General features: G+C 44.0%; 3 protein-coding genes across 10 annotated transcripts in view; 1 reads left to right on the forward strand and 2 right to left on the reverse strand.

Annotated features, from left to right (window-relative positions):
* LOC130290486 (uncharacterized) overlaps positions 1-244 on the reverse strand; it is a 39,251-nt gene extending 39,007 nt beyond the window's left edge. Inside the window, exon 1 of one of the 5 annotated variants that reach the window (XM_056538186.1) lies at positions 135-244. The gene's annotated coding sequence lies outside the window, so the exon portion shown is untranslated. The other 4 variants (XM_056538183.1, XM_056538185.1, XM_056538184.1 and 1 more) reach the window with 4 other exon arrangements.
* Positions 1-26,420, forward strand: PAXX (PAXX non-homologous end joining factor). Of its 4 annotated transcripts, XR_008847614.1 has the most exons (8): positions 1-125; positions 2,392-2,452; positions 3,920-3,966; positions 4,088-4,278; positions 6,276-6,350; positions 6,602-6,695; positions 14,492-15,562; positions 26,228-26,420. XR_008847614.1 is itself a non-coding variant. In XM_056538194.1 (7 exons), exons 1-7 carry the CDS (start codon positions 25-27, stop codon positions 14,529-14,531), a joined length of 609 nt encoding a protein of 202 aa, XP_056394169.1. In that variant the 5' UTR covers positions 1-24; the 3' UTR covers positions 14,532-16,275. The 4 variants fall into 4 exon arrangements, 3 of the variants coding, with proteins under 3 accessions (XP_056394169.1, XP_056394170.1, XP_056394171.1); XM_056538194.1 differs by lacking the exon at positions 26,228-26,420 and having other exon boundaries at positions 14,492-16,275; XM_056538195.1 differs by lacking the exon at positions 26,228-26,420 and having other exon boundaries at positions 14,429-14,565.
* The window catches only part of CLIC3 (chloride intracellular channel 3), a 24,789-nt gene continuing 15,273 nt past the window's right edge, over positions 17,014-26,529 (reverse strand). Inside the window, exons 2-6 of the mRNA XM_056538193.1 lie at positions 26,212-26,321; positions 24,095-24,220; positions 21,674-21,780; positions 20,172-20,347; positions 17,014-18,754 (exon numbers count right to left, since the gene is read on the reverse strand). Of these exons, the coding sequence (XP_056394168.1) occupies positions 18,593-18,754; positions 20,172-20,347; positions 21,674-21,780; positions 24,095-24,220; positions 26,212-26,321 (681 nt within the window). The 3' untranslated portion in view covers positions 17,014-18,592. The remainder of the gene's footprint in view (positions 18,755-20,171; positions 20,348-21,673; positions 21,781-24,094; positions 24,221-26,211; positions 26,322-26,529) is intronic.

Below are 26,529 nucleotides of genomic sequence, written 5' to 3' on the forward strand. Positions count from 1 at the left end.
GAACTGAACCTTTACCTCACAACAATGGCGGCTGAGCCCTGGTGCCCCCTGTGCCCCATCAGCCATGGCGGTCAGCGCTACCTGTGCCTGTACAGGATCCAGCCTGGCAACAACATCAGGATACAGTGAGTTACCTCAGGAAAGGGAACATGGGGGCGGCCATGTTGTATTGTCTGTTAGCTGCATGGGGGGTATGGAGACGGTTAACCATTGCTGTCCCAAGGCCATGCCGGATTAATCTGCAAAAAAAAAAAAATAGTACAAATATGTTACAATGGGTACAATCCTGGCACCTATACAATAGGGTATATACATCTTCGAGGGGTCTCCCTAAAATTACTGAAAATAATTACATTGATGGGGTGCCTGTCATGTGACATCTATATAATGCCTCAATCTGTGGCACTGCAGCTACTGCGAAACTACAACTCCCAGCATGCCCGGACAGCCTTTGGCTGTCCGGGCATGCTGGGAGTTGTAGTTTCACAGCAGCTGGAGGCACCTTTCTTAGGGAAACCCTGCTCTAGATGTTGCAGAACTACAATTCCCAGCATGCCCTGACAGCTATGTGGTATTCCAGAGAAGTGTTTTCCAAGCAGGGTTCCTCCAGCCAAAGACTGTCTGGGCATGCTGGGAGTTGTAGTTTCGCAACAGCTGGAGGTACCCTTCTTGGGGAAAACCCTGCCCTAGATGTTGCAGAACTACAATTCCCAGCATGCCCCGATAGCTTTGTGGTACTCCAGAGCAGTGTTTTCCAAGCAGGGTGCCTCCAGCCAAAGACTGTCTGGGCATGCTGGGAGTTGTAGTTGTACAACCGCTGGAGGCACCCTTCTTAGGGAAACACTGCTCCGAAGGTTGCAAAACTACAACTCCCAGCATGCCCAGACAGTCTTTGGCTGGAGGCACCCTGCTTGGAAAAACACTGCTCTGGAGTACCACAAAGCTGACAGGGCATGCTGGGAATTGTAGTTCTGCAACCTCTAGGGCAGGTTTCCCCAAGAAAGGTGCCTCCAGCTGTTTGCAAAACTACAACTCCCAGCATGGCCGGACAGCCTTGTGGCTCTTCAAAGAAGTGTTTCCCATGCAGGGTGCCTCCAGCTGCTGCGTTCTCCAGTCTGCTTAAAATGACGTATATGGCCAAAATGTAGCGCGTTCTAGGCGACTTCTTTCAGGTCATTGAAATAAATGGCATCCGCTATTCTCCGCAACAGTATATGTCGGCATCGCGTTCTCGGCTGGTTGCTAGCGGATACCTATGACAGAAAGTGCAAGCGCAGAATAAACCTAAGCTTAGGCCTTCGCTTTGAATAATAATGATTATATTAAATATTTATATTTAAATGGTTATATATTAATGATAGAAATCAATTAATATTAAAAATATTATGAATACAATTAATGATTGATAAATAATATATACATATATAAGAATATATTTGTTATCATTGTTTCTTAATTTTATATTAATTGATTGATATAAAAATTAATATTTTGAAAATTATAATATTTTTTATAGATCTAAATATAAATGTAATAATTATTCTTATTACTAAGAAGCAGATAAAAAAAAATTAAATAAAATAAAATAAAAAAAAAAGTCTCTAAAACCCATCAAAAAATGTGGCGCAAGTCATGCAAACCCACTTTTTTTTTTTTTTCTTTTTTTTTCTTTTGTTCCAATTAAATCAATAGGGGTGTGGGGGGGGGGGGCGGTGATTAAAACCCATAAACTTCCTATTCACCTCAATTCTAGTGCTGTTTCTGTGGAGGAAAAAAAAATTAAATAAATTCCGAAAGTTGGGGATACCCCTTATTTGAGGGCAACAGTAAAATGAAAAATCTCTGCACTGTCCAACCTGTGGCTCTCCAGCTGTAGCAAAACTACAACTCCCAGCATGCCCGGACAGCCAACGGCTGTCCGGGCATGCTGGGAATTGTAGTTTTGCTATGATATCTAGTGTGTCCTATACAGAATATAATATGGCGCTGATCATGAGGCATTACGTGGTATAGTTTATTTCTTGACACTAGAGATGAGCGAACTAACAGTAAATTCGATTCGTCACGAACTTCTCGGCTCGGCAGTTGATGACTTTTCCTGCATAAATGAGTTCAGCTTTCAGGTGCTTCCGTGGGCTGGAAAAGGTGGATACAGTCCTAGGAGACTCTTTCCTAGGACTGAATCCACCTTTTCCAGCCCACCGGAGCGTCGGAAAGCTGAACTAATTTATGCAGGATAAGTCATCAACTGCTGAGCCGAGAAGTTCGTGACGAATCAAATTTACTGTAAGTTCGCTCATCTCTACTTGACACCATCCAATGTCTGCCCAATATATACACACAGCCACATTGGATATCTACAAACCTTTTTCCCTTCTCATCTCCGTTTAGTGTGACTAATGGCAATGAAGTGTGGAGGACGGACCCCATAGAGGAGGCCCTGGAGGAATGGGTAAGGCTGTGACACGGGTGACATCATTATAATGGGGGCAGCAGCTTGTTGAAACGATCAGACATTATTTGAGGGAAAAGAGAATCCTTTATGTTTGCTCATGTGGAGGCACAGCAAGCTTAACAGTTACTACCACTGAGTGGTACAAGAGCTTAAAGGGGTATTCCAGGCAAAAAACTTTTTTATATATATCAACTGGCTCCAGAAAGTTAAACAGATTTGTAAATTGCTTCTATTAAAAAAAAAAAATCTTAATCCTTTCAGTACTTATGAGCTGCTGAAGTTGAGTTGTTGTTTTCCGTCTAAGTGCGCCTCTCTGATGACACCTGTCTCGGGAAATGTCCAGAGTAGAAGCAAATAATCCCCATAGCAAACCTCTTCTACTCTGTGCAGTTCCTGAGACAAGCAGAGATGTCAGCAGAGAGCACTGTTGTCAGACAGAAAAGAACAACTCAATTTCAGCAGCTGATAATTATTGGAAGGATTAAGATTTTGTGATGGAAGTCATTTACAAATCTGTTTAACTTTTTGAAGCCAGTTGAGATATATTATATAATATTTCCTGGAAAACCCACTGTTATTTTTAAGGGTTGCAAAAGTCATCTCACCCCTAAAATATACAATCCTATCATCATAACCTCTCTTTGCTGCTGCTGCTGCTGCTTTGCTCACAGTAGTCCTCCCTAGAGATCTCCCTTTGTTAGGTAATCTCTTTGAGCACCAAGTCTCCTCAGCACAGGGGATCACTGCCTGCCATGTGGTCTCAGCCCCGTATTAACTCACTTCCTGCATTCACCTCCCTATATAACCTTTTCTCCATCTGTGCTACAACAGTGCCATCTAGTGGCAAGAAAATAATGTTGCACGCTTATATCAGTACATTGAATTCCATACAACAGGACTAACGGAGAGCCCAGTAACGTAAAAATTGCTTGTCTATAATCATTGATATTAAAGGGGTAGTCCAGTGGTGAAAAACTTATCCCCTATCCTAAGGATAAGGGAGAAGTTTGAGATCGCGGGGGGTCCGACCGCTGGGGCCCCCTGCGATCTCTCTGTACGGGGGCCAGGCTCTCCGGCCAGATAGCGGGTGTCGACCCGCGCACGAAGCGGCGGCCGACACGCCCCCTCAATACATCTCTATGGCAGAGCCAGAGATTGCCCAAGGCAGCGCTTCGGCTCTGCCATAGAGTTTTATTGAGAGGGCGTGTCGGCTGCCGCTTCGTGCAGAGGTCGACACGCCCCCTTCCCGCGGGCTGTCGGGGCTCCGTATAGGAGATCGCAGGGGGCCCCAGAGGTCGGACCCCCGCGATCTCAAACTTATCCCCTATTCTTAGGATAGGGGATAAGTTGTTCACCACTGGACTACTCCTTTAAGAGTAAACGGGTGAGGTTTACCCTTTTACAGTGACATCATGACGCCTTGACTTTTATCAGATACTTCATGTGTGTATTATTTGTTTTTAGGATGCGGTTCGTAATGTGACGTCACATGAACTTGTAGACAAATTACGGTAAGTTCTTATCACCCGTCGCTGTTATGAGAATTGGGGCCCGGGTGTGACTGCTACCACTGCACCCCCTATGGTATATCCTGTTTTGGAGCTTTTTTTTTGGCACTGTGTCCCACAACAGGGAGAAGTTCCAAAACAGCTCCCCGGGTCTGGAAATGCAGGGCAGCATCGCGAGCATGTCCTTCCAGGTGGATTCTAAGAAGGTCTCGCTGGATCTCTTGAAGCTTCCGGTGTCCGAGGCGCGAGCGCAGGTGCAGGAGGTTTTGTTCGATTTGTCCGATCGTGTGACAAGTTTAGAGGTGCTTCTTAAAGGTACAGTCACTATTTATGCTACGGTGTCACCAGCAAGTATCCCTATAAAAGCAGTGTTTCCCAACCAGGGTTTTTCCAGAGTTGCAAAACAACAACTCCCAGCATGCCCGGACAGCCTTCGGCTGTCCGGGCATGCTGGGAGTTGTAGTTTTGCCACTGCTGGAGGCACACTGGTTGGGAGACGCTGCCCCAGAGGAATGATAAATACATCTATACTGTGGATTAACTTTGTATCTTGCATTTTATCACCTAATCACGCCTAATCTCCAGTTACATCCTGAGCTGCACTCACAGTTCTGCTGGTTTCTTTTTTGCAGCCAAGCTGGAGAGTGCTGCCCCCTGCTGGTTCGGTCTCATAGAGAATCCTTTCTTGGTGTGTGTGCAAGAAGATGTAGGGGGCCATATACCTGTGATGTGGTGCAACCAGAGCTAAACGTGCGCCAAATTTATTTGAAAATATGCAAGGCCTAAAAAAATAAAAATAATTAAACCCACTTAACCCCTTGGGGACCAAGCCCATTTTGGCCTTAAGGACTGGGACAATTTTTTTGTACCTCTTTTTTTATTTTTATTTATTTTTTTACTTTTTTGTTTTTTCCTCCTCACCTTCTAAAAATGAGAACGATTTCAATTTTGCACCTACAGACCCATATAAGGGATTGTTTTTTTGTGTCAACAATTGTACTTTGCAATGACATCACTTATTTTATAACAAAATCTGTAACTTGGTTGTGGGGTGAAATAAAAAAAAAAATCACCATTTTGTAACTTTTGGGGGCTTCGGTTTCTACACAGTGCACTAGTCGGTAAAAATGACACCTTATCTGTATTCGGTAGGTCCATGCGGTTACAAGAATACCCAATTTATGTAGGTTTTATTTTACTACTTAAAAATTGGTACAATTTTTGTCTTGATGGGACTTTTTGATCGCTTTTTATTATTATTATTTTTTTAATTTTTTTATGGTATATGAAGTGATCAAAAATGCACAATTTTGGACTTTGGTATTTTTCTTTACGTGTACGCCATTGAACGTACGGTTTAGCTACCCTTATGTTTTAATAGTTCGGACACTTACACATGCAGGGGTACCACATATGATTTTTTTTTATTTTATTTCAAACTTTTATTAGGGAAAAAGGGGTTAATTCAGGGCATCGGAAGATCGGTGGTGCCCAGCATTAACCCTGGGTCCTGGCTGCTGATATCAGTTGGGACCATGTGGTTTGAAGTGTTTAAACCCTGGTAATGGGACCAGGGCGTACCTGTACACCCTTGGTCACCAACAAGTTAAAAAAAATAAAATAAAAAAAAAAAACACACAAACTGCACCTTGGAAGTGCAATGTGAAAAAAATAAAGTTAAAGTAAAGCCACACAAGTTGCATGCTGGGAGTGGTAGTTTTGCAACAACTGGTAGACCACAGTTTGGAGACCACTGCTCCAGAGGATCTCTGCTTAGGGGTACTCTAGGGGAAATTTAATTTTTTTTTGTTTCCTATCAATTGGTGCCAGAAAGTTATACAGATTTGTAAATGACTTCTATGTAAAAATCTTAATCCTTCCAGTACTTATCAGCTTCTGTATGCTCCACATGAAGTTTTGTATTTTTTTCCAGTCTGACCACAGTGCTCTCTGCTGCCACCTCTGTCTTTGTCAGGAACTGTCCAGAGCAGGAGAGGTTTGCTATGGGGATTTTCTCCTACTCTGGACAGTTCCTAATATGGACTGAGGTGTCAGCAGAGAGCACTGTGATCAGACTGGAAAGAACTACACAACTTCTTGTGGAGCATACAGCAGCTAAGTACTAGAAGGGTTAAGATTTTTACATTGAAGTAATTTACAAATCTGTATAACTTTCTGGCACCAGTTGATTTTTAATTGTTTTCCACCGGAGTACCCCTTTAAGCAGAATTGTGAATGTAGCTCTGGATATCGCTGGTGTGAAGGCTTTGCCATTGATTAACACTAAAGCATCTTTCTTTTTTTTTTCATAGACAAAGAGGGAATCTCCGCTACATCCCTCAGTCCTGTTAAGCAATCGCAAAAGAACCAGATGCTCCTTATTCCAGGTTAGTGTAAAAAATAAATAACCAAGATGGCCGCCATCATCGCTTCATTCAGCTTTTCTAGACTTCTAAGGCAGAGCAGATTATCTGTGATCAGTTTCCTGCTGACATATGACGGTAGGTAGACGGTCTTGCCATTCAGGAGTCTAGGAAAGATGGAGGAGCTGTAATGGCGGTAATATTGATGATGATCAGGTTTTTCTGACGGAGAATGGCGACGCAAGGAGATTTAGTGATATTCTTTGTGTTACCAGATGTTTCCGCTCGAAGGCGAGGTAATGGGGGGTCTTCGGCACAGGTGAAGAAGAGGCTCCCCGGGGAATCTATTATAAATCCCGGCTGTAAGAGGTAACATGGCGTCTCCTAACATTAACACGGGGTTCATGCTTAAAGGGGTACTCTGGTGGAAATTATTATTATTTTTTTTTTTTTTTTTATCAACTGGTGCCAAAAAGTTAAACAGATTTGTAAATTGCTTCCATAAAAAAAAAATCTTTACCCTTCCAGTACTTATTAGCAGCTGTATGCTACAGAAGAAGTACTTTTCGTTTTGAATTTTTTGTCTTGTCCACAGTGCTCTCTGCTGACACCTGATGCCCGTATCAGGAATTGTCCGGAGCAGGAGAAAATCCCCATAGCAAACCTATGCGGCTCTGGACAGTTCCTGACACTGACAACAGGTGTCAGCAGAGAGCACCGTGGACAAGACAAAAAAGAAATTAAAAAAGAAAAAGAATTTCCTCTGTAGCATACAGCTGCTAATAAGTACTGAAAGGATTGAGATTTTTAAATAGAAGTAATTTACAAATCCGTTTAACTTTCTGGCACCAGTTCATTTAAAAAAAAAAAGAAAAAAGACTCGCATACAGCCTTCAGTGTAAAGAATGGAGGTTTTCTATCCGGTTGTCATAGCTACATCAAGATGTTAGAGGGGTATTCCGGTAAAAAACTTTTTTTTTTTTTTTTTTTTTTTTTTTTACAGGTGCCAGAAAGTTAAACAGTTTTGTAAATTACTTCTATTAAAAAATCTTAATCCTTAATCCTTCCAGTACTTATTAGCTAAGGAATACTACAGAGGAAATTCTGTTCTTTTGGAACACAGAGCTCTCTGCTGACATCATGAGCACAGTGCTCTCTGCTGACATCTCTGTCCATTTTAGGAACTGTCTAGAGTAGGAGAAAATCCCCATAGTAAACATATGCTGCTCTGGACAGTTCCTAAAATGGTCAGAGATGTCAGCAGAGAGCACTGTGTTCATGATGTCAGCAGAGAGCTCTGTGTTCCAAAAAGAAAATAATTTCCTCTGTAGTATTCAGTAGCTAATAAGTACTGGAAGGATTAAGATTTTTTTTTTTTTAATAGAAGTCATTTACAAATCTGTTTAACTTTTTGGCACCAGTTGATAAAAAAAAAAAAAAAATATATATATATATATATATATATATATATATATATATATATATATATATATATATATATATATATATATATATATATATATACTTCCGTGGAGTGAGGTCGCACACTGGCTGAGCTCCTCACCCGCAGACCGTGTATCGGCCCCAAATACCCGCATTAGTGCTTGGAAGTACCCCGACACCTGCCGTGTATCGGGGGGAACCTCGTAAGGAACATTACCTGCTGAGAACGGGCCGGCGATCACACAAGAGAAGCGCGCGGCAATAAATCCAACATGGTGCACTCTCAGCCCCATGCAGCTTTGAGAGATACCTCACCCTCCCCTTCTGACCAGGGCTCTGTAACGGGTTCGGAACCCATGGAGGTGACGGGCATAGACTATGTGAAATTAGCGGTGGCAGTTGCTAAAGTGGTGGTCCCTCAGGTCCAGGAGGCGGTGGCAGCGACTATGCAGGCCTCATTACACCAGCTTTAACAGACTTCAGCAGCGCATGGAACCCGGCTGATGGAGCTGGAGACTAGGGTGAGCCGAACCGAAGACACCTCAGAGACTTCTGCTTCTAAAATTACCTCGCTGGAGGTGGATTGCAGGCGTCTTTGGGAAAAAGTCGAGGACCTGGAAAACGGGTCCCGACGGAACAACCTGCGGATCGTGGGTCTACCGGAGGCCATCCCTAGCAAAGACCTTCTCCATGTCTGTGAGGTACAACTGCTTAAAGCGCTGGGTTTACCACGCCCGTGCAAAGTCGAGAGAGCACAGAGTGGGGCCGGACCTGCGCTCTGCCCCTGATAACAATTCCTTACAATTAGGACTGGAACATCGCACCAGACCCCGGCAAGTGATTGTTAAATATCTGGATTTTACTGATAAAGTGGCGCTGTTGCGGGCCCCCGGAGAAAGAGAGAGGAGCTGTTGTTTTGAAGGACACCGCTTACTGCTATTTGGCGATTTCTCGGCAGAGGTGACAACTCTTCTCTCCTTTATGCTCGTCCTTACATGAGAAGGGTATTCGCTTTGCGCTGTTATATCCTGCAACGTTGTGCATCTTCTACCCGGATGGTTCCATGGCCACGTACCAGTCACCAGATAGAGCGAAGGAGGCGGTGGCTGAATATATGGCGTCCTACGCGGCCTCTGCGGGTTGGCCTGGGAACCTGGGCTCTGCTTTGGGCCCACAACAGAGAGACTCACCCCGGAGAGGATTTCCTTCTTCTGTACCTACAGCGGAGACATTGGCTGGAGGACGGCGCTCACCTGCTCGGGATCTTCTACCTTTCGCCCCGACTTGAGCTGCTTTGGGACTTTTATTGGTGTCGGATGATATGGAATTGATGAAGCTTATGCCGTCCCATCGCTTCTCTGGCCGATGACATTACGTGCACCAGGTTCTATAGAGTGTTTCTGTAATGGGGACACTAGGCCTCCGGGGTTCTGGTTACTTACTATCTTTACGTGGGTGTAAGATTTCCCTGGGGTACTGTTACATTTCTGTTGGGGGGAGGGGGTGGCAGGCATTGCTTTGAGATGGGGAGTTAGGGGGGGTTTGGGGTATAGGATAGTAATTGGGGGGCGGGGGGGTTTCAGTGGGTGGGTGGAGGTAGGGGGGGATAGTAGGCTAGGGGGGAATACTTTAAAAAAAAAAAAAAACCCTGGGGGTAGTTAAGGATACCTGGTGCACTTTCCCTTCTTATTATTGCTATAGCGCTTTTGTTAGCTGTACCTGGCCGTAGGATACGGGGGCCTGGATCCATATGGCGTCCTTGCAATGAGGAATCCTGGGAGGACGGGGGAGGGGAATTACTCCTACAGTGTGTATTTGTTTTTGCCCTGAGCTGCTTGGGGTCCTGTTCTTCATTAATAGGGATTATGTTGGGTGGGGGTTTAGCCTGCTTTGGGGCAAGGTGTGCTCCTTGATCATGGGACTCACAGAAGTCCATACTACTAGGGGATCCGGGTGGAGGGGGTCCACCCTTAGGATCATATTTTGTTACATTTGGAGGGTCACATTTGTGTGGAGGGGAACGTTGGGAGGTTTTGTGTGTTTTGTTCTCAGCTGCCTATTATCTCTATGCCGTGTTTTTCTTGTGCCTTTTCTGCCCTGCCATTCACAGGTACCATATACATGTATGTCTGATACTTTGCCTACTACCACTGTTTCTTTTATTATACCATGAAAGTTGTCACTTGGAATTTTAAGGGACTCAGGTCCCCGAACAAGCGCAGCCTGGTTTTGCGTCACCTTAAAAGTTTTGCTCCTGATGTGGCCCTATTGCAGGAGACGCACTTGGAGGAGGCGGATTTTTTTAGGCTACGTAAATGGTGGGTGGGACGGGTGGAGGGGTCCCCGGCAGTGTGTCTCAAAGCGGGTGTCTTAATTCTTTTTCATAAGTCATTCACTTTTAATTTGGAAGGGGTAGAGAGGGATTCGGAGGGGCGGTGGTGCAAGGTGCGGATTACTACTGCATCTGGGGAGCTTACTATTATCAATGCCTAATGGGCCTAATGGAGACGATGGGTCGTATTTTGAGGATCTAGCAGGGCAGGGGATGGTGGGCTCTGGGGGTCAGCTTATAGTGGGGGGCGACTTTAATGCGGTAATGTGCCCAGAGGAGGATAGGAGACGGGAGGGTTCTCGTTCTGTCCAGGTCAGATCGTATGATTTGTTACTGTCTCAGTGGGCGGACCGGACGGGGTTGACGGACACTTGGCGCACGCTGCACCCTGAGGCGAGAGACTATAGCCACTTTTCCCACGCCCATAACTCTTGGTCGCGTCTTGACCACGCGTCTTGGTGGACTTGCTATCGAGAGTGCGGCGTGTGGCCATAGAGGACCTAGTTATATCTGATCATTCTCCTGTAGTACTACAGGTGACTGATACTGCGCCACGGGGCTCTGACATTTTATGGAGATTCCCGATTGGGTTAGCACGTGATGAACACTTCCATACCTTACTTCAGGGGTGGTGGTTGGAGTATGTGGCGACGAATGGGGCGCATAGTCAGGACTCACAGTTCTACTGGGATACAGCTAAAGTGGTGTTACGGGGACGTATTATGGGATACACCTCTTCTTTAAAGAAACGACTCCTGTGACAAATGACTGTATTAGGCCAGACACTACGCGCGGCTTCCTGACTTCCCCAAATGAGTCCACCAAGTCGGCTTGGCTGTTGGCAAAAGCCGACTTTGAGGCATGTGTGGAACGACGGGATAACCTCAAGCGAACGCAATTTGAGGCCACTCTGTTTAGACACGGCGGCAAATCTGGTCGTCTCTTGGCAAGATTTGCCAAAGGCGCGTCCCCCCTGGCTACTATCCCGTTGTTGAGAGATGAGGCTGGAGTATTACAGAGGGACCCTAGGAAAATCAATGACATCTTGCACGCTCATTTTCACTCCATCTATACGGATTCCCCGCCTTCGACTTCTTCTACCAGAGATTGGCTGGCGTCGGCGAATCTCCCTTCTCTTACTACCGAGGAGAGGGACGCTTTGAATGCCCCCATATCTTGAAGAACTTGAAGGTGCGATTAAATCACTTGACCCTAACAAGGCCCTGGGACCCGTTGGGTTTTCTGGGAGCTTTTATAAAATTCTCAAATCTCAGGTTTCCCCGGTCTTGCTTTCTTTGTTTCACTCTTACCTGCAGGGGGCTTCTATTCCATCACCCATGAACACAGCACGTATCAAACTCCTGCCCAAACGGGGAAAAGATCCTCTCTCTCCTGATGGTTACCGCCCTATCTCGCTGATTAATGTGGACCTGAAGCTAATGTCCAAAATTCTGTCTGATAGGTTAGCTTCTCTATTGCCTAGACTTATCACCCCCCCCCCACCAGGTGGGTTTCATCAAGGGGAGATCAGCGGTGGCGAATGTTCGGAAAGTCCTCACGGTACTTGACGAGCTTCAAATGCGACCAAATCTGCATCCAGCTCTATTGTCCCTTGATGCTGAAAAAGCTTTTGACCATGTGCGCTGGGGATGGATGTGGAAGGTGTTAGGGAAGATGGGTTTTCAGGGTCCGTTTCTCACTTGCCTCCAATCCTTATATACCAATCCGCTGGCCAGGGTATCTACCCCGGGGTTCCTCTCTGCCCCTTTCAAACCCGGGAAGGGCACCAGACAAGGCTGTCACCTTTCTCCGTTGCTCTTTAACTTCGCTATAGAGCCCCTGTCTAGGGTGTTAGCTGGGGGCGGGGATTTTGAAGGATTGAAGATAGGGAGAGGGGTATTGTCCCACGCGCTATTCCTGGATGATTTGCTGGTCTTCCTTGCTGATCCTACCCGGGACGTGGAACGGATTTTCTCGCTCCTGAACGATTTTGGCCACATATTGGGATACAGGGTGAATGTGGACAAGAGCTGGCTGCTTGTTCTGGCATCATGTCCGGGTAGGCTTACCAACGATAGCCTCTAATCTCCGGTCCAGATATCTCGGTCCTCCTATAAAATATTTGGGCATATTAATAGGTAGACACCCGAGGTCCTTATATTCTCTGAATTATCCACCTCTCATTAGGAAAATCCTGGCTGAGTTGCGCAGATGGATATCACTCCCCTTATCCTTGTTAGCTCGCACTCACTTATTGAAGATGCTTAGCTTTTCCAAATTGCTCTATCCTCTCCAAACAATTCCCATGCTGTTGGATGTTTCTCTGCTCAACTCATCCTTCACAAAATTTCTATGGGGCAATAAAAGGCCATGCATTGCATTAAAAAAGCTGATGCTCCCGGAATGCAAGGGTGGTCTGAACTTCCCTGACGTACATCATTACAACTTGGCGTGTCTATTCCGCCACTGCATTGACTGGGTGCGGGGAGGAGAGGCTTTCTTGAACACGGTCCTGGAATCAGAACTAGCCCACCCATGGTCGCTCTCTGGCCTACTTCACACAAGATATGGGTCCATACCTAGGCCTTTACGGGACTCTTGTATAGTTAGGGATACAGTTGCTGCTTGGAAGAGGGGCAGATCTCTTAGACACCTTCCCTTTCTACTTAGCAAACACATGCCGCTGTGGTCGTTATTGGAGTTTCCCCTAGGGAGGGACAATAGCATGTTTCGGGCATTGAGAGCGGCGGGGATACTTACAGCTGGGCACTTGTTGTGTTCGACGGAGCCACGTTACCTCTCCTTTGGGGAATTTTCCTCAGTCTATTCCTTGGGACCGGAACATTACCTTCCTTTTCGTCAGGTGATGTCTTTCCTAGGGGGTAGACTCACGGGCCTCTCTAAAGAATACGCGTCTAATTCTTTTGACTCATATATTTCCCCTGAGGCAAGCTCACACTCCCTGGCTGGACTATACCGGTATTTGAATAGAAGGGGGGAGAGTGCCGTTGCGGATTCACTCTTTCGATACTGGGAGGGTAAACTACAGAAGGACGATCTGACTTTGCCGGTCTTGGAGGGATGGGCGAAGGTTTGTAAGGCGGTGGTTAATGAGCAATGGAGGGAGACCAAGTACAGGATTATGCACCACGCGACTTATGGTTTCTCTTTCCCCCGCACCCCAGACCATCTGGAGCGCATGGAGGATTGTCCAAAATGCGGAGCCCACAGAACGGATCTTCTTCACGGCCTGTGGTCATGCTCCGCCTCTAGGGGGTTGTTGTCTTCCCTCTTTGCCCTCCTGGGGGACAAATTGCATTTCTCCATACCAATGGATCCGATTTTGGGGGTTCTCCGTGTGGCTCCTGATGGTTGTCCAATCTCTCTTGACACACACTTTTATACTGGTGACTAAAAGATGCCTACCGGCTAGAGTCTTCCATTCCCTCATTGCAGGAGATTCTTTTGCAAATGAAGAAGTATATGTTTATGGACCTCACCGATCTCCTACACATAAAAGAGAAATCAGCGAAAGGCTTTTTTTTTTTAAATGGCGCATGTTTTTGGTGGTCTTTTGCTCAGATGCAGAAATTGCTAGGGTGATGCGGCCCATCAAGGATACTACATGGTATTTACAAAGGGCTATCTCGGGTTCCTAGGACGACTACATCTTGCTTCGACGGGTTGAAAAGGAGGTGGGCTGTCACTCGTACTTTTGGTGGAGGTTGAGGGTGCGTGAACACAGGCTGCGCTTGTTCATTAGATTAATGGTGCTCAGAGATCTATTATGCTCAAAATGTGATGACTTCCGGGGAGGAATCTGAGTCTGTAGGTGTAGAATGGCAATGGGGTCGGGGGCGGAAATGGCTTGGAATGTGGGGGCAGCTCGTGTTATTGTTTGTTTTACTTTTTTGTGTTTTCTGTGTTTTTCTTTGAACTCTTTCACCAATCCAGGGGATTTTCCTGGACCGTGATATCTTGTTAAATATGATTAAAAATTAATAAAAATCATATTTAAAAAAAAAAAATAATAATAATAATTCCAGTGGAGTACCCCTTTAACACACGTTAGTCTATACTAGACCTACAAATATGCTATACCAGTGTTTCCTAACCAGGGTGCCTCCAGCTGTTGCAAAACTACAACTCCCAGCATGCCCAGACAGCCTTTGGCTGTCTGGGCATGCTGAGAGTTGTAGTTTTGCAACAGCTGGAGGCACCCTGGTTAGGAAACACTGCACTATATACAGTATTACATGTGTGAAGTTTAGTAAATAGTGAAAGAACCATCAAAACCAGAATAAATCCACCTTTCTTTACACCGCAGGCTGCATTCAGGTTTGGGACTTAGTGGTTCGGGACAATAACAGAAACCTGCTCTTTCTTTTAGCAAAAAAGCGGCCAAAGGTGTCGCTTTTGAAGAATCCTGAGGACTTGTTGTCGACCGTGCAGGATCGATGACGCCTTCTCAGCCATTTTGTAAACTCTCGCAGACTATGGCGACTAGACAAAGGAATCTGCAAGTCAATAAAGTAGAAAAGCTTCATGTTTTATTGGAAAAGGGCTACACGGCGGCATTTGACCGCCAACCAATTGCGGGAAAATTTGGGCATTTATTGGAGCCTCACTCACGGTTTTCCTTGTGGTATTGGCGCATTTATTTTTCTGTGACCTGCGGATGAACAAAAGCTGCCATGGAGCTAACTCTTTACTTTTACGCTGGTTTTTGGCCACGAAGACGAACGCTACTATTGTAAGTGCGACAATTATGACGTTGAGGGGATCACGAAATTGTGACGTGGCGCCGAGAAGGGAAATGTAAAGCTGTTACTATGGCAACTGACATGGAAAACCACAGGCGGACTTTTTCATTATGGCTTGAGTTTTCTATATTGAAGGGAATTTATCATATCATTTCCCTATTTTTTTATTTATTTTTTATATCTGAAAATGTATTTTTGATAAATATAATTGATAATTCCCCTCATTGTGTAAAATGACAAAACTGGAATAATAAAAATGAAATATGAAATTTATTTGTCTATGCAGCTTCAGCCAACAAAATGGCTGCTGGCCGTCCTGTGAAGGAATGCCGCAGGCATAAAATGGAGGAAATGTCCAGAACGGCCAATCACATTTGGGGAGATTTATCAAAACCAGTGCAGAGGAAAAGTTGCCCAGTTGCCCATAGCAACCAATCAATTCACTGCTTTCATTTTTAACAAGGCCTCTGAAAAATGAAAGAAGCAATCTGATTGGTTGCCATGGGCAACTGGGCAACTTTTCCTTTGCACAGGTTTTGATAAATCTCCCCCATTGTTCCTTTAATTTGGAGTGATCTGCCATAACAAAATGAAAGCTGGGTTCTGATTGGTTGCTATGGGCAGCCATAGCAACCACATTTGTGCGCCTAGTTTAGACAGCTGCAGAGTCAATTAGGAATGAACAGTGACACCTACAGGTTAGTCTGCAGCAGTGCAGCGATAGAAAATAGAATTCGATGAACGCGGCGCAGTCATGTGACTTTGTTTTAAAACCTTTTTTATTTACAATATTACATTTTTTTTTAGCAACTAAACAGTTAAATACATTCCATTTACATCAAAGCACAATGAAAAAAATATAAAGAGCGCGATAAGCTTGTACAGCTGATATATGCGCAACTACTAAAAATCGCCCACGTAACTTAAGGCTTACATTTTTTATATTAAGCGGCTATTAGTAGCTTAATATAGCTCCAGAGGGAGTGCGTGTAATGTAGCGGCGACAGCCATTTTGGAACCTGGACCTTTATCTTATTTTGTTCATATTAGTACCTAGTGACTCTCTTTAAATAAAAAAGTTACAAAATGGCGTCTGCTCCCATGTTTGGATGGAGGGAATAGATTCAAAATGACCTCTTATTGTGCGATGCATAGAGCTGGGCGCCATTTTCAGAACGTAATGTAATATTACCATAAAATGGCTGCTATCGTAATACTTGACATATTTAATATTTTATTGTATGAAATAACTTTTTTTATATTTTTTTTATAGTATTTTTAAACTTATATTTTTGAGGCAAGAAATTGGGTGAACACCAGTTTCTATGATTTTTTCCAAAAATCGTTAATTCTTTTATGTGATGCAGGTTTTATGGGTACAGTCTCTTTATGAATAAATATTTATTTTGTACATTTTGCATTGTTTTATTTTTAAAGTGGAAAATCCGCCGCAGATGATGTATGTGTGAATTACCCTAGGGTACATCCACACGGGCAGATTATCTTCGGAATTTCCCATCAAATACGCAGCGGAAATTCCGCAGATAATAGGATTTTGCTACCATTGACTTCAATAGATCCAAAGGAAAATCAACAAATCTGGATTTTCTGCTGACCCATTGAAGTCAATGGTAGAAAAATCTGCTGTGGATTTTCTGCAGCAAATACCATGTGGATATTCCGCAGGTAATCCGCCCATGTGAACGTACCCTAAGGCTAAGTTCACACAGGCGGATTACCTGCGGAATCTCCGCAGCAAATTTTGCTACCATTGACTTTAGTGGGTCACACTGGATCCACAATAGAGGCAGATTTTCCTTCAGGCCCATTGAAGTCAAATGTAGCAAAATCTGCTGCGGATTTTCCGTAGTGAATACGTTGTGAATATTCCGCAGCTAATCTGCCTGTGTGAACGTACCCTTAGGGTGTGTTCACACGCTCTGTTTTTGCGGGTTTTCTGCTGCGTATTTGAAAGGGGCGGGCTCTTCTCGGCTGTCCGCAGCAGATTCTCCACAGAGAAATTTACGCTGCGGAAAATCCGCCGCAAGCCTCATTGAAGGAAGTAGGGACTGCGGCGGATTTTCCGCAGCGTAACAATCTGCTATGGACAGCCGAGAAGAGCCTGCCCCTTTCAAATACGCAGCAGAAAACGGGCAAAAACAAAGCGTGTGAACGCACCCTTAAGGGGTATTCCCATCTCCTGATTTCAGCTCCCCAGCCCCCTCTAGCCTTCTTTTGTGGAGGTAATCAGAGCCTTAAACACCCGAAGCTTGAAAGTTGAGCAATTTGCATAACTCTCATTGGCTTTAGCGCTCGTTCACACAAGCGGATTTATTTGTGAGTTTCCCGCTGCCAGTTAGAAAGGGGGTGGTTTATCTGCGGCATTCCGCAGGATATTTTTGGCTGCAGAATTTCTGGTGCGGAAAAACCGCGGCAAGCCCCATTGAAGTCAGTAGGGTTTATGGGAACAGCCACAGAGAGCCCGCCCCCTTTCTAACACGCAGCAGGAAACCCGCAGATAAATCTCCTTATGTGAACGAGCCCTTAATGGGAGTTGCACTGGGTACATAACTGCAGAAGTTAGGTAAACAACAGTGCCACAACATTTGCGCAACTCCTCTTACAGTCAACGGGAGTAACGCAAATTGCATAACCTCCCTGCTTTTGGACACTCTTTGGTTTCCGACTATCTTGGACAGTCGCAAAAAGGTTAAAGGAGGCTGGAAGACTGGAGTTAGCAGAAGGGAATACACGTAAGTAAATACTTGCGCTCCCAATTCCGGAGCATATGTTTTTAAAACGCTGCATTGTGCTGTTCCTCTGTTATTCCTCCTGAAAATGTATGAAAGAAACTGACAGCTGTGTGCTACCATATACCATGACATGCACTGCCCCTAGTAATGTTACGGCCCATTTAGGGCGATCAGACTATGGTTGGGCAATGCTTGTATGCTGTGAGTTGTAGTTTTGGAACAGCTGGAGCCCCCTTGGTTGGGAAACACTGATGCAAAATCTTGCCTTATTGTTAATAAAAATAGTCTAGCTCAGTTGTAAGAATAAATTAAAAATTCCAGCATAACAAAGTAAGGTGACAATGTAGTGTACTAGGGAAGTGCAGAGACAACACCACACTGACAATGAGAGGACTACACAACTTCCTGTCAGGAAAGAGGAATGAGCCTGGAAGCTCCTGAGACAAAACTACAGACAATAGGAGGACTACACAAATTCCTGTCAAGAGAGATGAAGGAGCCAGGAAGCTGCAGCTGAGACAATACCACACTTCCAATGAGGACTACACAACTTCCTGTCAGGAATAAATCATGCTGAAGCATGGACATGCTGGGAGTTGTAATTTTGCAACAGCTGGAGGCACCCTGGTTGGGAAACATTAATCTAAGGTCTCGCCATATTGTCCTAGCTCTGGCGTATGAATTAATGAAAATTTTCGGAAGAATAACGTAACAGCACAATACAGCGTATTAGTAAAAAAAAAAAACGATCGTATAATGAAGTGCACGCAGTAAAGCGGATAGGTCCTCCGTAAAAGCACGCGCTGTGTGACCCCCAAGAAGTAAGACATGGACACTATGGGGAATGTCTGTGTCCTGTCGGTGTCCCAATCTTTTCCCTCGCGCACGGTAATGTCTCTTTTGCGGCAGATGGAAGTCGATTTTTAGCGCCACAGGAGGAAGTTTCTAAAATGTCCGTCTGAAGCCCGTCCGCGTCTAGGGCATTTTTTTGACCACATCGCGGTAGAAGAGGATGATCTCGTTGGGGTTAGGGCAGGTGTACTTGAAGGCCTTGAGTTCCTCTGCGTTTTGGAGATAGTGGGAGATGCCCTCCAGGCTTTTGGGGATCTCAAAATTGCGGTAATGTTTGCACACGATCTGCGGGGAGGAAGGAGATCAGTGAATTGGCGCAAAATTAGAAAAACAATTATATCTTAAAAATATAAAAAATTCTGCTGTTTCTTCCAGGAAAACTAGTGACAATCAATATGGCCGCCGCTACAGCGTGTCACCCAGCTTTCCTTGACTTGATTGGTATACGGTGGTCCCTCAACATACGATGGTAATCCGTTCCAAATGCACCATCGTTTGTTGAAACCATCGTATGTTGAGGGATCCGTGCAATGTAAAGTATAGGACAGTGGTCTACAACCTGCGGACCCCCAGATGTTGCAAAACTACAACACCCAGCATGCCCGGACAGCCAACGGCTGTCCGGGCATGCTGGGAGTTGTAGTTTTGCAACATCTGGAGGTCCGCAGGTTGAAGACCACTGGTATAGGAAGTTATACTCGCCTGTCCCCGCCTCTCCAGACCGTCACCGCTCGTCACCGCTGCCCTGGATGTCGCCCTCCATCGCTGTCGCCGCGTCCCCGGGGTGTCCCCGACGCTCCGGTAAGGCTTCTGCTTCCCCGGCATCCTCGCTCTCCATCGCCGCCATCACGTCGCTACGCACGCCGCTCCTATTGGATGACGGGACGGCGTGCGCAGTCACGTGATGACGACGATGGAGAGCGCCGACGATGCAGGGGATCCCGATGAGGACGCGCCGGAGCCCCGAGGACAGGTAAGTGATCGTCAGCGGACCACAGGGGGCACCGTAAACGGCTATCCGGGGGCAGGTGAAGCAGTCTGCGCTGCCGGATAGCCGTTTATGCGATGGCCCCGACATACAAAAGCATCGGATGTTGATGCTGCCTTCACCATGCGATGGCCTCTGAGAGTGATCGTATGCTGAAATGATCGTATGTCGGGGCCATCGTAGGTCGGGGGGTCACTGTATTTGCTAAGATTTAACCACAGAAATATAGGCAAATACACTGTTTGGGTGTCAAGGAAAGCTGGGTGACAAAAGCTTTGTGCTTGCTCTGGGGGTTACAATGCGACACACTAAACACGGCATGGACTTCCTGTCATATGATCCACTTTTATGAATGATTCCTGTCACATGACAGGAAGTCTGTGCAGGGTTAATACCATGACAACCCCCAGAGCAAGCACTGCTCTGGACAGTTCCTGACACGGACAGAGGTGTCAGCAGAGAGCACTGTGGTCAGACTGGAAAGAACTACACAACTTCCTGTGGAGCATACAGCCGCTGATAAGTACAGGTCTGTTTAACTTTTTTGGCACCAGTTGATTTAAAAAACATTATTTTCCTCCGGAGTTCCCCTTTAAGGTACAATGATGTTAAAAGTTAGCAACATTTTTGAGCAAAACGGCAGATGCGAAAAATATATACACGAAATTAATAGAAAAGCCAATGATAAATTGCGCCCTTGATGAGTCCGCTTACATTGATGATGTGGAGTTTGGGCAGCAGGTTGCAGTCGGGCAGGGTCAGGTTATCTCCGTCCAGGAACTTTCTTTTGGAGACGGCCATTTTAGGGTCACAAGCCAGCTCGTGGGGTAGCGGGTTCTTCAGGTACATGTCTAACTTCAATAGCGACCGCAGCATGCTCTTCTGTAGGTCTGGAGAAAACAATGGGCGGACTATTAAAGGGGTATTCCCATCACATGCTATGGCTAGTAACATTAAAGGGGTACTCCGGTGGAAAACTTTTTTTTCCCTAAATCAACTGCTGCCAGTTAAACAGATTTGTAAATTACTTCTATTAATAAATCTTAATCCTTCCAGTACTTATCAGCTTCTATTTGCTCCACAGGAAGTTCTTTTCTTTTTTAATTTGCTTTCTGTCTGACCACAGTGCTCTCTGCTGACACCTCTGTCCATTTTAGGAACTGGCTGGAGCAGGAGAGGTTTACTATGGGGATTTGCTCCTACTCTGGACAGATGTGTCAGCAGAGAGCACTGTGGTCAGACAGAAAGGAAATTCAAAAAGAAAAGAACTTCCTGTGGAGCAAATACCAGCTGATAACTACTAGAAGGATTAATATTTTTAAATAGAGGTAATTTACAAATCTGTTTAACTTTCTGGCACCAGTTGATTTAAAAAAATAAAATAAAGTTTTACACCGGAGTACCCCTTTAATGCTGTATGCTGCATATGGCTTTGCTTACCTGTCTACTCTAGTGCTAAAACCACAGTCCTCCCACCCTGCCTACTATCCTCCCATAGCATTCCTACCAGGTCCCCGCTGTTGCAGAACATCTCATTTCACAGCAGACTATTTCGCAATGAGGCAGCACGTGCTGTATTCATTCCATGTTGGCTCCTCTGCCTGTGGCATTGCTAAGCACAAAGATGTGAACAGGGGACTGATCAGTGCCGAGAAGAAGACCAGGGGGGCGCACAGTGCTAAACACCCACCGCAATTTCATAAGCCCCCCTCCCCCTTTAAAATTCCTGTGACTGAGCTGCTGTACCAAACACGGCCACATGTATGAGAGTGGCGCTGTATCATATACACTGCCAAGGTATGGCAGCATTATAGGGGGCACCAAAGGTCATGGGGTATCAAAGATGAACCCAATATTATAATCTGGAAAACCCCAGTTACTGCTACCTGCAGCAGGTTCTACTCAAGTGGTCTCAAACTGTGACCCTCCAGATGTTGCAAAACTACAACTCCCAGCATGCCCGGACAGCCGTTGGCTGTCCGGGCATGCTGGGAGTTGAAGTTTTGCAACATCTGTAAGGACCAGAATTTGAGACCACTGCACAAAGGGATGAGATGAGAGGGAAGCCTTGATTTACTTTTCAGGGACAGTGTGGATCCTCTGCAGAAGGCAGACAGGCTTTTGGCTGTCCAGGCATGCTGGGAGTTGAAGTTTTGCAACATCTGGTGGGCTGCAGTTTGAGACCGCTATCCTACTCGGTTACTGACTATACTCACTGTCTTCCTGGGCCGGGGACGGATTCTTGATGTACGCTGAAAATTTCTGGAAGACATCGTTACCGGCGGAGTTGGATTCCTTGTATTTGGGCGTCATACTTGGATATCTGAGAAGAGAAAGTCATTGGTCTTTACTATGTCTGTATACAGCGGCACCTGCTCATACATGCGCCATCTAGTGCTGATATGGGGAATAGCAAACACAGTACTGGGCGCTGACCCTAACATCTACAGTGGGGGAAAAAAGTATTTAGTCAGCCACCAATTGTGCAAGTTCTCCCCCTTATAAAGATGAGGCTGTAATTATCATCATAGGTTATAACCTCAACTATGAGACAGAATGAGAAAAAAATCCATAAAATCACATTGTCTGATTTCTGATGAATTAATTGGTAAATTCCTCGGTAAAATAAGTATTTGGTCACCTACAAACAAGTAAGATTTCTGGCTCTCACAGACCTGTAACTTCTTCTGTAAGAGTCTCCTCTGTCCTCCACTCGTTACCTGTATTAATGGCTCCTGTGTGAACTTGTTATCAGTATAAAAGACACCTGTCCACAACCTCTAACAGTCACACTCCAAACTCCACTATGGCCAAGACCAAAGAGCTGTCAGAGGACACCAGAAACAAAATTGTAGACGTGCACCAGGCTGGGAAGACTGAATCTGCAATAGGCAAGCAGCTTGGTGTGAAGAAATCAACTGTGGGAGCAATTATTAGAAAATGGAAGACATACAAGACCACTGATAATCTCCCTCGATCTGAGGCTCCACATAAGATCTCACCCCGTGGTGTCAAAATTATCACAAGAATGGTGAGCAAAAATCCCAGAACCACACGGGGGGACCTAGTGAATGACCCACAGAGAGCTGGGACCAAAGTAAGAAAGGCTACCATCAGTAACACACTATGCCGCCAGGGACTCAAATCATGCAGTGCCAGACGTGTCCCCCTGCTTAAGCCAGTACATGTCCGGGCCCGTCTGAAGTTTGCTAGAGAGCATTTGGATGATCCAGAAGAGGATTGGGAGAATGTCATATGGTCAGATGAAACCAAAGTAGAACTTTTTGGTAAAAACTCAACTCGTCGTGTTTGGAGGAGAAAGAATTTTGAGTTGCATCCAAAGAGCACCATACTTACTGTTAAGCATAATGGAAGAAGGCAGAAAAAGGACCCTTGAAGACGGCGCTGCTAGCTCTGGTATGAAGGATGAAGCGAAGCCAGGGATTCTGGAAAAAGTCCTCAGCAGGACATTTTATTGTACAAAAATAAAAAAACGGATCAGGATCCTGATCTGAGGAAGGGAGGGATCCTCCCGAAACACGTCATCCTATCCGTTTTTTATTTTTGTACAATAAAATGTCCTGCTGAGGACTTTTTCCAGAATCCCTGACTTCGCTTCATCCTTCATACCAGAGCTAGCAGCGCCGTCTTCAAGGGTCCTTTTTCTGCCTTCTTCCATTATCCACTCCAGGACGACTCAGTCTTCTCCTGCAACCCTTCGGCTCAGCAGCAGCTCGGACCTTTAACACCCCATTGTGGGTTACATGCGCAATCACTACTACCATCAGGTGAGCAGCCATCTATAAGCTCCGCGGGGTCGCCCCCCACTCACCACTCTCTGTACCCCTGGGTAATACATGAGGCACCGTCCGTCGGTCTTCTTTTTCTTTTCTCCACAGAATACTGTGAAGCATCCAGGACGGGTCCAGGACGGGTCCAGGACGACTGATCCATGTAAAGGAAAAAATGAATGGGGCCATGTATCGGGAGATTTTGAGTGAAAACCTCCTTCCATCAGCAAGGGCATTGAAGATGACACGTGGTTGGGTCTTTCAGCATAACAATGATCCCAAACACACTGCCCGGGCAATGAAGGAGTGGCTTAGTGAGAAGCATTTCAAGATCCTGGAGTGGCCTAGCCAGTCTCCAGATCTCAACCCCCTAGAAAACCTTTGGAGGAAGTTTAAAGTCTGTGTTGCTTAGCGACAGCCCCAAAACATCACTGCTCTAGAGGAGATCTGCATGAAGGAATGGACCAAAATACCAGCAACAGTGTGTGAGAACCTTGTGAAGACAGAAAACATGTGACCTCTGTCATTACCAACAAAGGGGATATAACAAAGTACTGAGAGGAACTTTTGTTATTGACCAAATACTTATTTTCCACCATAATTTGCAAATAAATTCTTTAAAAATCAGACAATGTGATTTTATGGATTTTTTTCTCATTCTGTCTCTCATAGTTGAGGTTATAACCTATGATGATAATTACAGCCTCATCTTTATAAGGGGGAGAACTTGTACAATTGGGGGCTGACTAAATACGTTTTTGCCCCACTGTATCCTGACCCACAGACCGTCACTCATGAGCTATAATATCCCATCGGGTCGGACCCCAATATTAGAACGTGTCTTACTGGGGTGCGGTCAGGTTCTCCTCCAGAAACTCCTCAATTTTGTTTACGTCTGTTTTGACTTCGTTGTTGTAAATAAGAAACGGGGGTTGTGTCCCCGGAGCCAAAGCCTTCAAGACATCGGGAGCCCTGAAAGAGAAAGAAGAAGACGTTACAGTATTATAGTAGTTATATTCTTGTATATAGGAACAGTATTATAGTAGATATATTCTTGTATATAGGAACAGTATTATAGTAGTTATATTCTTGTATATAGGAGCAGTATTATAGTAGTTATATTCTTGTATATAGGAGGCAGTATTATAGTAGTTATATTGTATATATGAGCAGTATTATAGTAGTTATATTCTTGTATATAGCAGTATTATAGTAGTTATATTCTTGTATATAGGAGCGGTATTATAGTAGTTATATTCTTGTATATAGGAGCAGTATTATAGTAGTTATATTCTTGTATATAGGAGGCAGTATTATAGTAGTTATATTGTATATAGGAGCAGTATTATAGTAGTTATATTCTTGTATATAGCAGTATTATAGTAGTTATATTCTTGTATATAGGAGCGGTATTATAGTAGTTATATTCTTGTATATAGGAGCAGTATTATAGTAGTTATATTCTTGTATATAGGAGCAGTATTATAGTAGTTATATTCTTGTATATAGGAGCAGTATTATAGTAGTAATATTCTTGTATACAGGGGGCAGTATTATAGTAGATATATTCTTGTATATAGGGGCAGTATTATAGTAGCTATATTCTTGTATATAGGAGCAGTATTATAGTAGTTATATTCTTGTATATAGGAGCAGTATTATAGTAGTTATATTCTTGTGTATATATGAGGCAGTATTGTAGTAGTTATATTCTTGTATATAGGAGCAGTATTATAGTAGTCATATTCTTGTATATAGGATCAGTATTATAGTAGTTATATTCTTGTATATAGGAGCAGTATTATAGTAGTTATATTCTTGTATATAGGAGCAGTATTATAGTAGTCATATTCTTGTATATAGGATCAGTATTATAGTAGTTATATTCTTGTATATAGGGGCAGTATTATAGTAGTTATATTCTTGTATATAGGAGGCAGTATTATAGTAGTTATATTCTTGTATATAGGAGACAGTATTATAGTAGTTATATTCATGTATATAGGAGGCAGTATTATAGTAGTTATATTGTTGTATATAGGAGCAGTATTATAGTAGTTATATTCTTGTATATAGGAGCAGTATTATAGTAGTTATATTCTTGTATATAGGAGGCAGTATTATAGTAGTTATATTCTTGTATATAGGGGCAGTATTATAGTAGTTATATTCTTGTATAGAGGAGCAGTATTATAGTAGTTATATTCTTGTATATAGGAGGCAGTATTATAGTAGTTATATTCTTGTATATAGGAGCAGTATTGTAGTAGTTATATTCTTGTATATAGGGGCAGTATTATAGTAGTTATATTCTTGTATATAGGAGGCAGTATTATAATAGTTATATTATTGTATATAAGAGACAGTATTATAGTAGTTATATTCTTGTATATAGGAGGCAGTATTATAGTAGTTATATTCTTGTATATAGGAGCAGTATTATAGTAGTTATATTCTTGTATATAGGAGCAGTATTATAGTAGTTATATTCTTGTATATAGGGGGCAGTATTATAGTAGTTATATTCTTGTATATAGGAGCAGTATTATAGTAGTTATATTCTTGTATATAGGAGCAGTATTATAGTAGTTATATTCTTGTATATAGGAGGCAGTATTATAGTAGTTATAGTCTTGTATATAGGAGCAGTATTATAGTAGTTATATTCTTGTATATTGGAGGCAGTATTATAGTAGTTATATTCTTGTATATAGGGGGCAGTATTATAGTAGTCATATTCTTGTATATAGGAGTAGTATTATAGTAGTTATATTCTTGTATATAGGAGCAATATTATAGTAGTTATATTCTTGTATATAGGAGCAGTATTATAGTAGTTATATTCTTGTATATAGGAGAAGTATTATAGTAGTTATATTCTTGTATATAGGAGCAGTATTATAGTATATTTAGGGCAGTATCGTGACCTTTGTTTTTATTCACTGATCCCGGATGGCACCCACCTCTTCATATCCACAGTGTTCAGGGTAAAGGTGCACCCTTTAAACATCAGGATCATGGCCAGACGTTGCGAGAAGGGATTCGCTCCGATACTTTCGCCATCTTCACTTGACTAAAATAGACAACAAAAGATACTGAGATCGGTCGCCCTCACAGAGCTGTAGCAGATGCTGCCGTCATTTCCGTACATTTTACTTATAACATCATGAAGATCCCTTTAATAAGGTAAAATCATTGGTCGCCGACAGAATTCGTAGCGTAGACTTATCTCACAGGAATCTCATGATGAAGAGCGGAGGAATGACAACTATCCGGGGATG

The sequence above is a fragment of the Hyla sarda genome, chromosome 9 (genome assembly GCF_029499605.1).
Source record: "Hyla sarda isolate aHylSar1 chromosome 9, aHylSar1.hap1, whole genome shotgun sequence".
NCBI lineage: Eukaryota > Metazoa > Chordata > Amphibia > Anura > Hylidae > Hyla > Hyla sarda.